Source organism: Anolis sagrei, chromosome 13 (assembly GCF_037176765.1).
Source record: "Anolis sagrei isolate rAnoSag1 chromosome 13, rAnoSag1.mat, whole genome shotgun sequence".
In the NCBI taxonomy this organism is placed as follows: Eukaryota; Metazoa; Chordata; class Lepidosauria; order Squamata; family Dactyloidae; genus Anolis; species Anolis sagrei.
Window position 1 is genome coordinate 5,814,033 of NC_090033.1, and position 12,031 is coordinate 5,826,063.

At 46.0% G+C, this 12,031-nt stretch overlaps 1 protein-coding gene across 4 annotated transcripts in view; it reads right to left on the reverse strand.

Moving 5' to 3' along the window:
• CLSTN1 (calsyntenin 1) overlaps nucleotides 1-12,031 on the reverse strand; it is a 75,331-nt gene that overhangs the window by 35,109 nt on the left and 28,191 nt on the right. For 2 of the 4 annotated variants that reach the window (XM_060758944.2, XM_060758946.2), the window contains exons 3-7: nucleotides 11,433-11,462; nucleotides 8,629-8,824; nucleotides 1,813-2,021; nucleotides 450-599; nucleotides 64-249 (exon numbers count right to left, since the gene is read on the reverse strand). In XM_060758944.2, the coding sequence (XP_060614927.2) occupies nucleotides 64-249; nucleotides 450-599; nucleotides 1,813-2,021; nucleotides 8,629-8,824; nucleotides 11,433-11,462 (771 nt within the window). The remainder of the gene's footprint in view (nucleotides 1-63; nucleotides 250-449; nucleotides 600-1,812; nucleotides 2,022-8,628; nucleotides 8,825-11,432; nucleotides 11,463-12,031) is intronic. The other 2 variants (XM_060758945.2, XM_067473020.1) reach the window with 1 other exon arrangement.

Consider the following 12,031-nt stretch of genomic DNA (forward strand, 5'->3'; position numbering starts at 1 on the left):
ATTACTGCTACCACACACCATGGGACCCTTCCCTCTCACAAAATCAGTCGGATGAGATCTTACCGCAGAGCCTATGCAGGGATTTCTCAGAGTATGTGTCTCGGTCGCAACCCTTCCCAATGTGGTTGGTTTCCAGCTCGATGGTGGCCTCTATGGAAGTGATGGGCTCATCGCACGTCTCCAAATGGATGTTCGGGAAGAGGGCAAGAACACCCGTCCCGGGTTCGTATTCCATCCTTTTGCTCCATCCTGAATGCATCAACAAAAAGGTAAGTGTTATTCATTGTGTCTCAAGCGCAAGTAGAGGTTGGGTTGCCAAAATTGGAAATGCTTGGGACCAGGTGTTGTAACAAGAGGGGATGGGGAGGGAAGAGGAAAAATAAATTTGGATACAGCATAACAAAGACGTGGTGGGGATTGGCAGGAGAGAAGGCGGCCCGTGAACGAACCTTGCCAGCCGGGCTTGCATGTTGGCTTAATAGTGATTTTCACCAGCACATCCTCTGTCGCTCTCTTCTTCCCGCAGTCGTAGGCTGTCACTGTCAGCTTATATTGGTGTTCCTTCCCGTAGTTGAGTTTCTCCGAGTTTTTAATGTAACCTGACAATGACAGGAAAACAGTTTGAAAATGTTACAAAGGGAGGGAGGATCTTGCCATTGTGAATAATGATGACTTCCTCAAAATGTCAAGGAAAATCAGAACACAGATTTGGGAAGGTACGGGATTAGGAAGGAAAGGAACTGCAGCTTCCCAACTGCAAGGGACGACAGGAACTGGGAATCAATACTTGAGATTTCCTATTCAAAATTCCAAATATCAATATCTATTGCACATACAGTGTTTGTTTATTTATGACATTTATATGCTGCCATTCTCACCCAAAGGGGACTCACAATGGCTTACAAGATATATATATATATATACACACACACACACACACACACACACACATACACACAGAGAATATATTAAATTATTACCATAGTACAATATCAGTATTATATATTACTATACCATTATAGAATCATAGAGTTGGAAGAGACCTCATGGGCCATCCACTCCAACCCCCCTGCCAAGAAGCAGGATAATATTGTAATATTATTAGTAATATTACATGTAATATGAAATATATAATTATAATACCATATTATTATTATTATTATTATTATTATTATTATATTGTATTACATTATAATATTATAAATATTATATGTACATACATTACTTTACATAACTATATTATATTATGTTATGTTATGTTATATTATATTATTAGCATAGCACAGGAGACAAGGTGGAACTGTTCCCTGCCCCCCCCCTCTTCACTCTGGCCCAGAGCAGCGGTTGGGGCTAGGGAGAGGGGTCCCCAGCTGATTACATATGCAGGAGACAAGATGGAACTATCCCCTGGCCCCCTCTCTCATCACTCTGGCCCAGAGCAGCAGTTGGGGCTAGGGAGAGGGGTCCCCGGCTGATGACATATGCTGGAGACAAGATGGAACTGTCCCCTGGCCCCCTCTCCCTTCACTCTGGCTCATAGCAGCAGTTGGTGCTGGCGGGAGGGGCCCTCAACTGATGACATATGCAGGAGACAAGATGGAACTGTCCCCTGGCCCCCTCACTCTTCACTCTGGCCCAGAGCGTAAAGTCTTCCCTCACTTATCGTGGTGTTACGTTCCAGGACCACCCGTGAAATGTTCACTCTCTCTCCCCCCCACCCCTCTATATATATTGCTAAAGAGTAGGCTAAGAATATTTCAACCCAAATACACAGATGCAACAAAGGTGTATAGAAGTCAAGTCCTTCCTTACCGTCTTTGTCGATAGTAAAGGGGACGTCCGGCGTGACGATTTCATAGCTGCAGATCTGGCTGAACTGGGGGGAACAATCGGCGTCCACAGCTTCCACTTTCAGGATGTTGTCGTACCTCTTGCCTTCGATCACAGTGGCCTTGTAGGACTTCTCCTTGAAGACCGGGGCGTACTCATTGACGTCGTTCACCTGGATGTGCACCGTCGCCCTGGAGTTGAAAAAGGGGTCCTTAGTAAATGTTCAGCTGACTCCAAGCTATTAATACATGTTCATGGCACATTTAATGATAATATACAATCTTCAGTATATTCCCATCTAGCTATGATTGTATAAGAACACTGTTCAGAAGAAAAAGGTATTTCGCCACCTCATCTGCTACATTGGAAATCTGCTACAAAACAGGAGCTTTTTTGTTGAGTTCCTGGGTCAGAGAACCAGATGGCGAATTGAACCAAACTTGGCACACAGAACTCCCATAACCAACAAAAAATACTGGAAGGGTTTGGTGGGCGTTGACCTTGAGTTTTGGAATTGTAGTTCACCTGCATCCAGAGAGCACTGTGGACTCAAACAATTATTTATTTATTTACATTATTTCTATTCCGCCCTTCTCAACCCGCAAAGGACTCAAGGACGATTACAATGCACATATACATGGCAAACATTCAATGCCATAGACATACAACATATATAGACAGACACAGGGGCACTTTAACATTCCAGCTTTTCCAGTTTCATGAGGGTATGCTCAGTTCCGGCCACAGGGGGAGCCTCTGCTTCACCGTCCACTTGTGACACCGAGTCCTTGATGGAATACTCCCTCATTCTTATGAACGCTGCTGGAAGGTTTTATGCTGTCGTTAATTAGTTAAATTAGCCTCCCCACATAAAGCGATACCTAAATTTCCTAGTGAAGAGAGAGGGGACCAGGAAGACTGCTCCACGTTGTCTCCTGCCTACGTCATCAGTTGGGAACCCCTCCCCCCTGCAACAACTGCTTCTCTGGGCCGGAGTGGAGAGAGGGGACCAGGAAGACAGCTCCACCTTGTCTCCTGCCTATGTCATCAGTTGGGAGCCCCCCCCCCCCCACTTGCACCAACTGCTTCTCTGGGCCAGAGTGAAGAGGGGACCAGGAAGACAGCTCCACCTTCTCTCCTGCCTATGTCATAACTGGGGATCCCCCCAGCACCAACTGCTTCTCTGGGCCAGAGTGAAGAGAGAGGGGACCAGGGGGACAGCTCCACCTTGTCTGCTGTGCTATGCTAATAATAATATAATATAATATAATATAATATAATATATATTGTATATACATATAATATTTATAATATAATGTGAAACTAATAATAATGATACAATAATATAATTATATGTTTTATATTACATGTAATAGTACTAATAGTGTTACAATATACATAATACTGATATTGTGCTATGCTTATATTATATTATATTATATTATTATATCTGAGTCCCCTTTGGGGTGAGAACTGTGGCATAGAAATGCTGTAAATAAATAAATACTTGACAGATGCAACTGTCTTTCGGGCTGCATAGGTCAAAGCAAGCTAGACTATTAGTGGTTGGGAGCTCTCTCCGACCCAGGCTGGCTTCAAACTCAGTCACTTTTCCATCATTGGTTTTCCACATCGACTGCGACATTCAGAATTTCAGTTTTCCTGCTATATGTGACATCTTATTAAGCCATGAATTATGCGAGCTAAATAAAGATTTTATATTGGCTCCGTCAGCAGGATTAGGCATGTTTTATTACAACTCAAGATGTATTAAGCTGAAGGGCAAGCTGTCAAAGGAGAAAGGGGTGACACTTCAATGCCACCCACAGCGCTTGATCTTCGGCAGAAAACCCTCTCGAGATATGTGACTTCTTCCCTTTTTGCATTTCGAGGTTATTCAAATACAAAAGACGCTCTCGATGAGCAAGGAAATCAAAGATAGCCAAGGGAGGATCACGTATCGGACACGCAAACACTTTCTGGAAAGCAACCTGGTTTTGTTCTTCCAAAACATCGATTGATTTCACAGGCCAGTTCCTGTTTCCAGCTAAAAGCACATTTTCGTAAATGAAAGAGCACAGGAAAAAAGAAAACCATTACATATTCTGTATTTCTCGGAGCCATCATTCACTTCCCGACCGTCAATAGACGATGCTTTTTTCAATGTCATTTCAATCTTCGGGACCCAATTTTCTGCTACAGTAGTAATGTCCAGAAACACAATGGCTTCACCAAATAAGGTATACAGCAGTGTTTCTCAAACTGGGAGTCAGGCCCTCTGGGGGGGGGGGCAGATCATGAGGGGGTTTCAGAGGGGTCACCAAAGACCATCAGAAAACACATGTTTCTGATGGTCTTAGGAACCCCTTTGGCAGAGAAGGCTGAAGATCTCTCCGCCTGCCCTTCTCTTCCTTTTTGGAAACAGATGGTTGAGGGAGAGCATGCAAGGCTGGAGGGAGGCTCGTGCCAGCGTGCCCCTTCAAGGCATAGCTTTCCTCTGCTGTGATTGACTGGCCTCTCAGCCAAGGGGAGGGCTGTTTCTGAGACTCCAAGCAGGGAGGGGAGAGCAGGCATGCTGGGTGCATGTGAAGGCGAGGGAGAGCATGCAAGGCTGGAGGGAGGTGTGTGCCAACATGTTCCTTCAAGGCATAGCCTTCCTCTGCTGTGACTGACTGTCCTCTCGGCCAAGGAGAGGACTGTTCCTGAGACTCCAAGCAAGGAGGGGAGAGCAGGTATGGTGGGTGCATGGCAGCGTGGTGTGCACGTGAAGACGAGGGAGAGCATGCAAGGCTGGAGGGAGGTTTGTGCCAGGGTATCCCTTCAAGGCATAGCCCTCCTCTGCTGTGATTTACTGGCCTCTCAGCCAAGGGGAGAGCTGTTTCTGAGACTCCAAGCCAGGAGGGGAGAGAAGGCATGCTGGGTGCATGGCAGCATGGTGTGCATGTGAAGGTGAAGGAGAGCATGGAAGGCTGGAGGGAGGTGTGTGCCAATGTGTTCCTTCAAGGCATAGCCCTTCTCTTTTGTGATTGACGCCTCTCAGCCAAAAGGAGGGCTGTTCCTGAGACTTCAAGCAAGGAGGGGAGAGCCGGTATGCTGGGTGCATGGCAGCGTGGTGTACATGTGAAGACGAGGGAGAGCATGCAAGGCTGGAAGGAGGTTCGTGCCAGCGTATACCTTCAAGGTATAGACCTCCTCCGCTGTGACTGGCCGGCTCCTCGGCCAATGGGAGGGCTGTTTCTGAGACTCCAAGTTTCAAGGGGAGAGCAGGCATGCTCAGCGCATGGCAGCGTGTTGTGCATGTGAAGGTGAGGGAGAGTGTGCGATGCTGGAAGGAGGCTCGTGCCGCCGTGTCCCTTCAAGGCATAGCCCTCCTCTGCTGTGATTGGCTGGCCTCTCAGCCAAAGGGAGGGCTGTTTCTGAGACTAAGCGGGGAGGGGAGAGCAGGTATGCTCTCCTCTAAATAATTGTCAATTCCTCCAAAATCTCTGCAGTATTTTCTGTTGGTCATGGGAGTTCTGTGTGCCAAGTTTGGTTTTATTCCATTGTTGGTGGAGTTCAGAATGCTCTTTGACTGTAGGTGAAGTATAAATCCCAGCAACTACAACTCCCAAATGTCAAGGTCTATTTCCCCCAAACTCCACCAGTGTTCACATTTGGGCATATTGAGTATTCATGCAAAGTTTGGTCCAGATCCATCATTGTTTGAGTCCACTGTGCTCTCTGGATGTCGGTGAACTACAATTCCAAACCTCAAGGTCACCAAATCCTTCCAATGTTTTCTTTTGGTTGTGGGAGTTCTGTGTGGGAAGTTTGGTTCAATTCTATCCTTGGTGGAGTTCAGAATGCTGTTTGATTGTAGGCGAACTATAAATCCCAGCATCTACAACTCCCAAATAACGAAATCAACCCCACCAGTATTTAAATTGGAGCGTATCAAGTATTTGTGCCAAATTTGGTCCAGGGAATTAAAATATATCCTGCATATCAGATATTTGCATTATGATTTATAACAGTTTTGAAGTAGCAACGAAAATAATGTTATGGTTGAGGGTCACCACAACATGAGGAACTGTATTAAGGGGTCACGGCATTAGGAAGATTGGGAACCAGTGCTTTCAACAAAAAGAGAGAGCAGGATGATGGGCTTTGGGGTTCCGCATCATCCGTCTCTCAGACTAGTCACCCAGACGCCCACTTTCGACAGGGGCACGTGAGCAGGGATTTTGCTGAGTCCAAGCCAGGCAACGCGGTGCCAGCTTAGGCCGTAAACCCCTCTCGCATGGGTGACCTCTTTTGCCTGAGCTTTGTCTGTAAGCCAGATAGAGTGGGGCTTCCTTCTGTCTCGCCCTCCTCCTCCACGGACGTCATCTATGGACTTCTTTCCTTTCCTTTCACATTCCTTCCCTGGAGCATCTGTCCTTTCTCTTTGCAAGCATGATAACATGCTCCCTGTATGTGTATTTATACATCTACTAGGGATGTAGGTGAACTACAACTCTCCCCAATCAAGTTGAATTTTCCCCAAAGATCTCCAGTATGTTTCGTTGGTAATGGGGGTTCTGTGTACCAAGTTAGTTCCAGGTCCATCATTGGTGGAGTTCAGAGTGAACTATACATCCCAGGACCTACAACTCCTATAAATCATGGTGAATTCGCCCCAAACCTCTCTAGTATATTCAGTTGCTGATCAATTGCTCTCTATTTGCTGTATGCCATAGAAAAGAATAGGAATAAGGGAGATGCAAATTCCACGCCAATGGAGAGAGTCAGAAACACTGGGGTGTCTGTGGTGGAGGAAACACATACATGAAATTGTCCCCGAAGAAGGCTTTCCTTGGGTGGTTGTTAGTATGGTATTTGTGGAGGACATTGGCAAGGTTGGGCTACATCAGTGTTTCTCAACCTGGGGGTCGGGACCCCTGGGGGGGGGGTCATGAGGAGGTGTCAGAGGGGTCACCAAAGACCATCAGAAAACACAGCACTTTCTGTTGGTCATGGGGGTTCTGTGTGGGAAGTTTGGCCCAATTCTATCATTGGTGGGGTTCAGAGTTCTCTTTGATTGTAGGTGAACTATAAATTCCAGCAATTACTCAAATCTCAAGGTCTGTTTCCCCCAAACTCAACCACTGTTCACATTTGAGCATATTGAATACCCATGCCAAGTTTGGTCCAGATCCACCATTGTTTGAGTCCACAGTGCTCTCTAGATGTAGGTGAACTACAACTCCCAAGCTCAAGGTCAATTCCCACCTAACCTTAAAGGACCATCATCCTCGAGTTATGAGGGATCGCCTAAATCAAGTATGAGAAGGCCTCTGTGTTAGTGGGCCTCAGTGTGAGCGAGGCATCACTCTGAGAGAGCCCTCAATGGGCAAAAATGACTACATCCAGAGCTTCAATTTGGATCTAGACAAACGTCTTTCTTAAATAACCCAGGCACCGCCGGGTCCCCAAGCTAGTGTGTGTGTGCATGTGTGTATATCCTTCACACACAATGGCCTTCAACTTGGGGCTCCTCTCACCAAAGCTTCTCAAACACCAGGCCTACTCACACAAAGGCCTACTACACTGAAGCCTACCTCACACTGAGGGTTCTATCAGAGTGATGCCTCTCTCACACTGAGGCCAACTAACACAGAGGCCTTCTCAACTTTTATTCTATATAGAGAGATATGTATGTATATATATATATAGCCTTCACACACGATGGCCTTCAACCTGGGGCTCCTCTCATCAAAGCTTCTCAAACACCAGGCCTACTCACACCAAGGCCTATTACACTGAAGTCTACCTCACGCTGTCATTTCCCATTGACACATCTCTCACACTGAGGCCAACTAACACAAAGGCCTTCTCGACTTTTATTATATATAGAGAGGTGTGTGTATGTGTATATATATATATATATATCTCCTTCACACACGACGGCCTTCAACTTGGGGCTCCTCTCACCAAAGCTTCTCACACACCAGGCCTACTCACACCAAGGCCTACTACACTGAACTCTACCTCACACTGTGGGTTTTTTCCCATTTACGCCTCCCTCACACTGAGGCCAACTAACAGAGAGGCTTTCTTGACTTTTATTATATATATTGATATATGTATATATATAGCCTTCACATACGATGGCCTTCAACCTGGGGCTCCTCTCACCAAAGCTTCTCACACACCAGACCTACTACACTGACGCCTACCTCATGCTTTTTTCCCATTGATGCCTCTCTCACACTGAGGCCAACTAACACAGAGGCCTTCTCAACTTTTATTATATAGAGAGACATATGTATATATATCTCCTTCACACACAATGGCCTTCAACCTGGGGCTCCTCTCACCAAAGTTTCTCACACACCAGGCCTACTGCACTAATGCCTACCTCATGCTTTTTTCCCATTGATGCCTCTCTCACACTGAGGCCAACTAACACAGAGGCCTTCTCAACTTTTATTATATATAGAGACATATGTATTTTTATCTTCTTCACACACAATGGCCTTCAACCTGGGGCTCCTCTCACCAAAGCTTCTCACACACCAGACCTACTACACTGACGCCTACCTCATGTTTTTTTTCCCATTGATGCCTCTCTCACACTGAGGCCAACTAACACAGAGGCCTTCTCGACTTTTATTATATATATACAATGCTTTCCCTTCTGTCATCTTGCTCCATTTGGATTGTCAAACCCCCCGCCACCTGGTTTCTATTTCATTTGGAAAGAAGAGCAATAAGGAGAAACCACATCCCCACCGCTTAACCGAGACTTCCTTTTCCTGCCACCCACGTGGCCCTTACTTGTGGGATTTCTTCATGTTGGCTCCATCTGGCCCCTTTCCGCAGTCGTAGGCTTGGATGGTGAAGGTGTAGTCTTTCTGCAGCTCGCAGTCCAGCTTCTCTTTGGACCGGATCATCCCTTCGCCTGTGGACTTGTCCACCACCACGGCCTCAAAAGGGACATTTTGCCCGTGGATCTTAAATCCACAAATCTCACCTAAGAGATGCAAAGCAAGAGCTGTTAGGGACTTTCAGGAACAAGACAACATGTCTGTACACATGTACCTTGATGTGTTTCATGTGTGTGCGAGAGAGGATCAAAAAAAGAAAGGAAACATCATTCAACGGATCTGCAGCCAAGGGGGTTTGTGAGGGTCTGTGGACAAAGCAAAAAAAGGCACTGTGCTTGAAAAGATGGGTGAGTTTTGGGAGTTGTAGTTTATTTTTTGACAAAAAAAATAAAACTCAAAAGGCATACATTTTGGCTTCCCAAGCAATTGGGTTGACGTTGCATCCACTCATGCAGGAACACAAAAGAGAGGAAGAGAGAGAGAAAGAGAGATGTAGACAGGCATTTCACAGGAGTACTTGAGAAACTCGAGGGCCAAAAAGAGGAGAGGTCTTAGGAGGATGCACAGCCAAGGCCACGGAAGAGTCTCGTCTAGGCCAAGCTACTGGGAAATAGCTGGGCAACTGGTTTGGTCTTTTGACCACAGCAGGAGGTTAAATAGGCACAGTTACGAAAGTCGTGGGGGGCGAAAAAGAGATGAAACAAAGCTTCGAGGTAGTTATAGAAATATATAGAAATATATATATATACATATGTCGAAGATTCAGCACTATAATTCACAAAAATTCTGTCAATTGTCAAAAAGACAAAGTCTTCCTGTGCAATGTACCTGACTTTGAAAAAAAATATATAGAGCCAAGGAATCAAAATGAATTACTGAATGGAAATGGTAGAAATATCAACTTTCCAGGCATCCATTTCAACAGCTTCCAACTAACCTGGTCCTACCTGTATTAAATCTGAGCTTTCCTCTACACTCTCTCGCTCAATCTGCTAGATTATATGTCAACGCTACTACAACCTTTACAAATGTAGAAGGGATTAATAGAGACCAGTTGCAAACATACATGACATCAGTCTTCTAACCATGGTTTATGAGATCCTACATCAGTGGTTCCCAACCCTATTTGACCTGGGTCCATTTGACCAGGGACCACCTGAACAGGGACTACTTGACCAGGGACCACTTTGACCAGGGACTACTTGAACAAGGACCACTTTGACGAGAGAGCACTCAACCAGGGACAACTTGAACAGGGACCACTTAACCAGGAAACCACTTTGACCAGGGAGCACTACACCAGGGACCACTAGAGCAGGGACCACTTTGACCAGGGACCACTGGACCAGGGACTGCTTTGACCAGGGAGCACTTTGACCAAGGAGCACTACACCAGGGACCACTACACAAGGGACCACTTTGACCAGGGACCACTAGACCAGGGACCATTTTGACTAGGGACCACCTGAACAGGGACCACTTGACCAGGAACCATTTTAACCAGGGACCACTTGACCATGAACAACTTAATCAGGGACCACTTTGACCAGAGACAACCCGACCAGGGACCACTTGATCATGAACAACTTGACCAAGGACCACTTTGACCAGTGACCACCTGAACAGGGACCACCTTGACCAGGGATCACTTTGACCAGGGACCACCTGACCATAAACAACTTGACCAGGGACCACTTTAACCAGGGACCACCTGACCATAAACAACTTGATCAGGGACCACTTGAATAGGGACCACTTTGACCAGGGACCACTTGAACAGGGACCACTTTGACCAGGGATTACTTGAACAGGGACCACTTGACTGCATTGGATTAACCACATCAGCTCTAGTTTCTGACACAGAGCATATGCCACATGTAGTCACCATCTGCTCACCCACAGAAAACCATATTTAATAATCTAGAGCTGATGTGGTAGCAGTAATCTTTTGTGATAGTCAGCCTCCTCCCTGCTGACATCCCCATTTTGCGAGACCAGTTGCTCTCTTTGCCAAATATTTTCGAGTCAACGGTGAGGCCGCAGGCCATATTCTCATTCTTGCAGACCACTGGTGGTCCATGGACCACTGGTGTAGATTCAGACCACTGGTGGTCCAGGAACCACAGGTCCCATATGCTCCTACATTTTTCCCAACATCGTCTGCTTTTTTGGGAGCTAAACACGATGCAGAATGAGTTGATGATACGGGTGGAAACCAACCATGGTTAGTGGAGACAGAAGTAGACATCCAGTTTCAGGGTTAGCTCTTAAAGGGATGGGAAATCAGAACTGGGAATACGACATCTGCGCTGAGCCATAACCTTTCATGAGATCTGAGTCCAGAATCTGTGCTGCGAATTGCGAGGGGGAGGGATTACTCATAATCACAACATGACTAATACGCCACGTCATAACACAACGCTACCAGACAGAATGCCACAGAGAGAGCGAGAGAGAGAGAGATTTAAGGGCCAGTCTAAATAAAGAGCAATGCTGCACAGTTCAAATGGATGCCTGACTTACCGATATTTCTAGCCAAGGGCTGATTACATAACATTTTTTCCCTCTATCCATATCTTTTGAGAGAAGGGTGGGGTGAAGGGAGGGGGGGAAAAAACCGGGGAGATAAAATGGGGTCAAGAGGTATAATATGACAGGATCTTCTGCTTAAGTGCTGATTCCCCATTTCATAACCAAAGTTAGTGGGTTAATAATATTCATAAAAAAGGGGGGATAGAAAGAACCCTTCATCACCTTCTTTGGTGACTGTCACCTCAAAACTCTCTAAAGGGAGAAAAGATAAACCCGAGTCAGTATTACAGGAAAGATCGAGAAGGGAGCAAATCAGGAAAAGGTCAGAGATCGCAGACTTTGCATAGAATACTTTTGGATGGCAATGGAATATAGCCTTCTCCTTATCCCCGACCCACCCTCCAGTTTCAAGTTGAGAAACACATGAGATCCCCTTCGAAATGTACAAGATGACCCAAATATAAGCCAAGGTAGAGTGCTCCCTCATTCATCGTGGGTGGACCACCCGCAAAAAGTGAAAATCCGCAAAGTAGGAATGATGTATTATGTACATCATCCCTACCTCCGCCTTCGTAACTCAACAGATGGCAGTACTGGTATGCGGCATGTTCTGCCTTGTTCAGTAGACTCTCCTCTACAGTTCCATCTTGGCGGGAATCCTTAGCATTCGACGGTTGTGTTGTTAAAGTGCAAAGTATGGAAACCTGTGCAGACGGTCAGTCAATGTGACTTATGCAACGTGCGAAGTAGCGAGGGAACACTGTACTGACTGAGAGGTCATGAGTTTGAAGCCAGCCTGGGTCGGAGTAAGCTCCCGACCA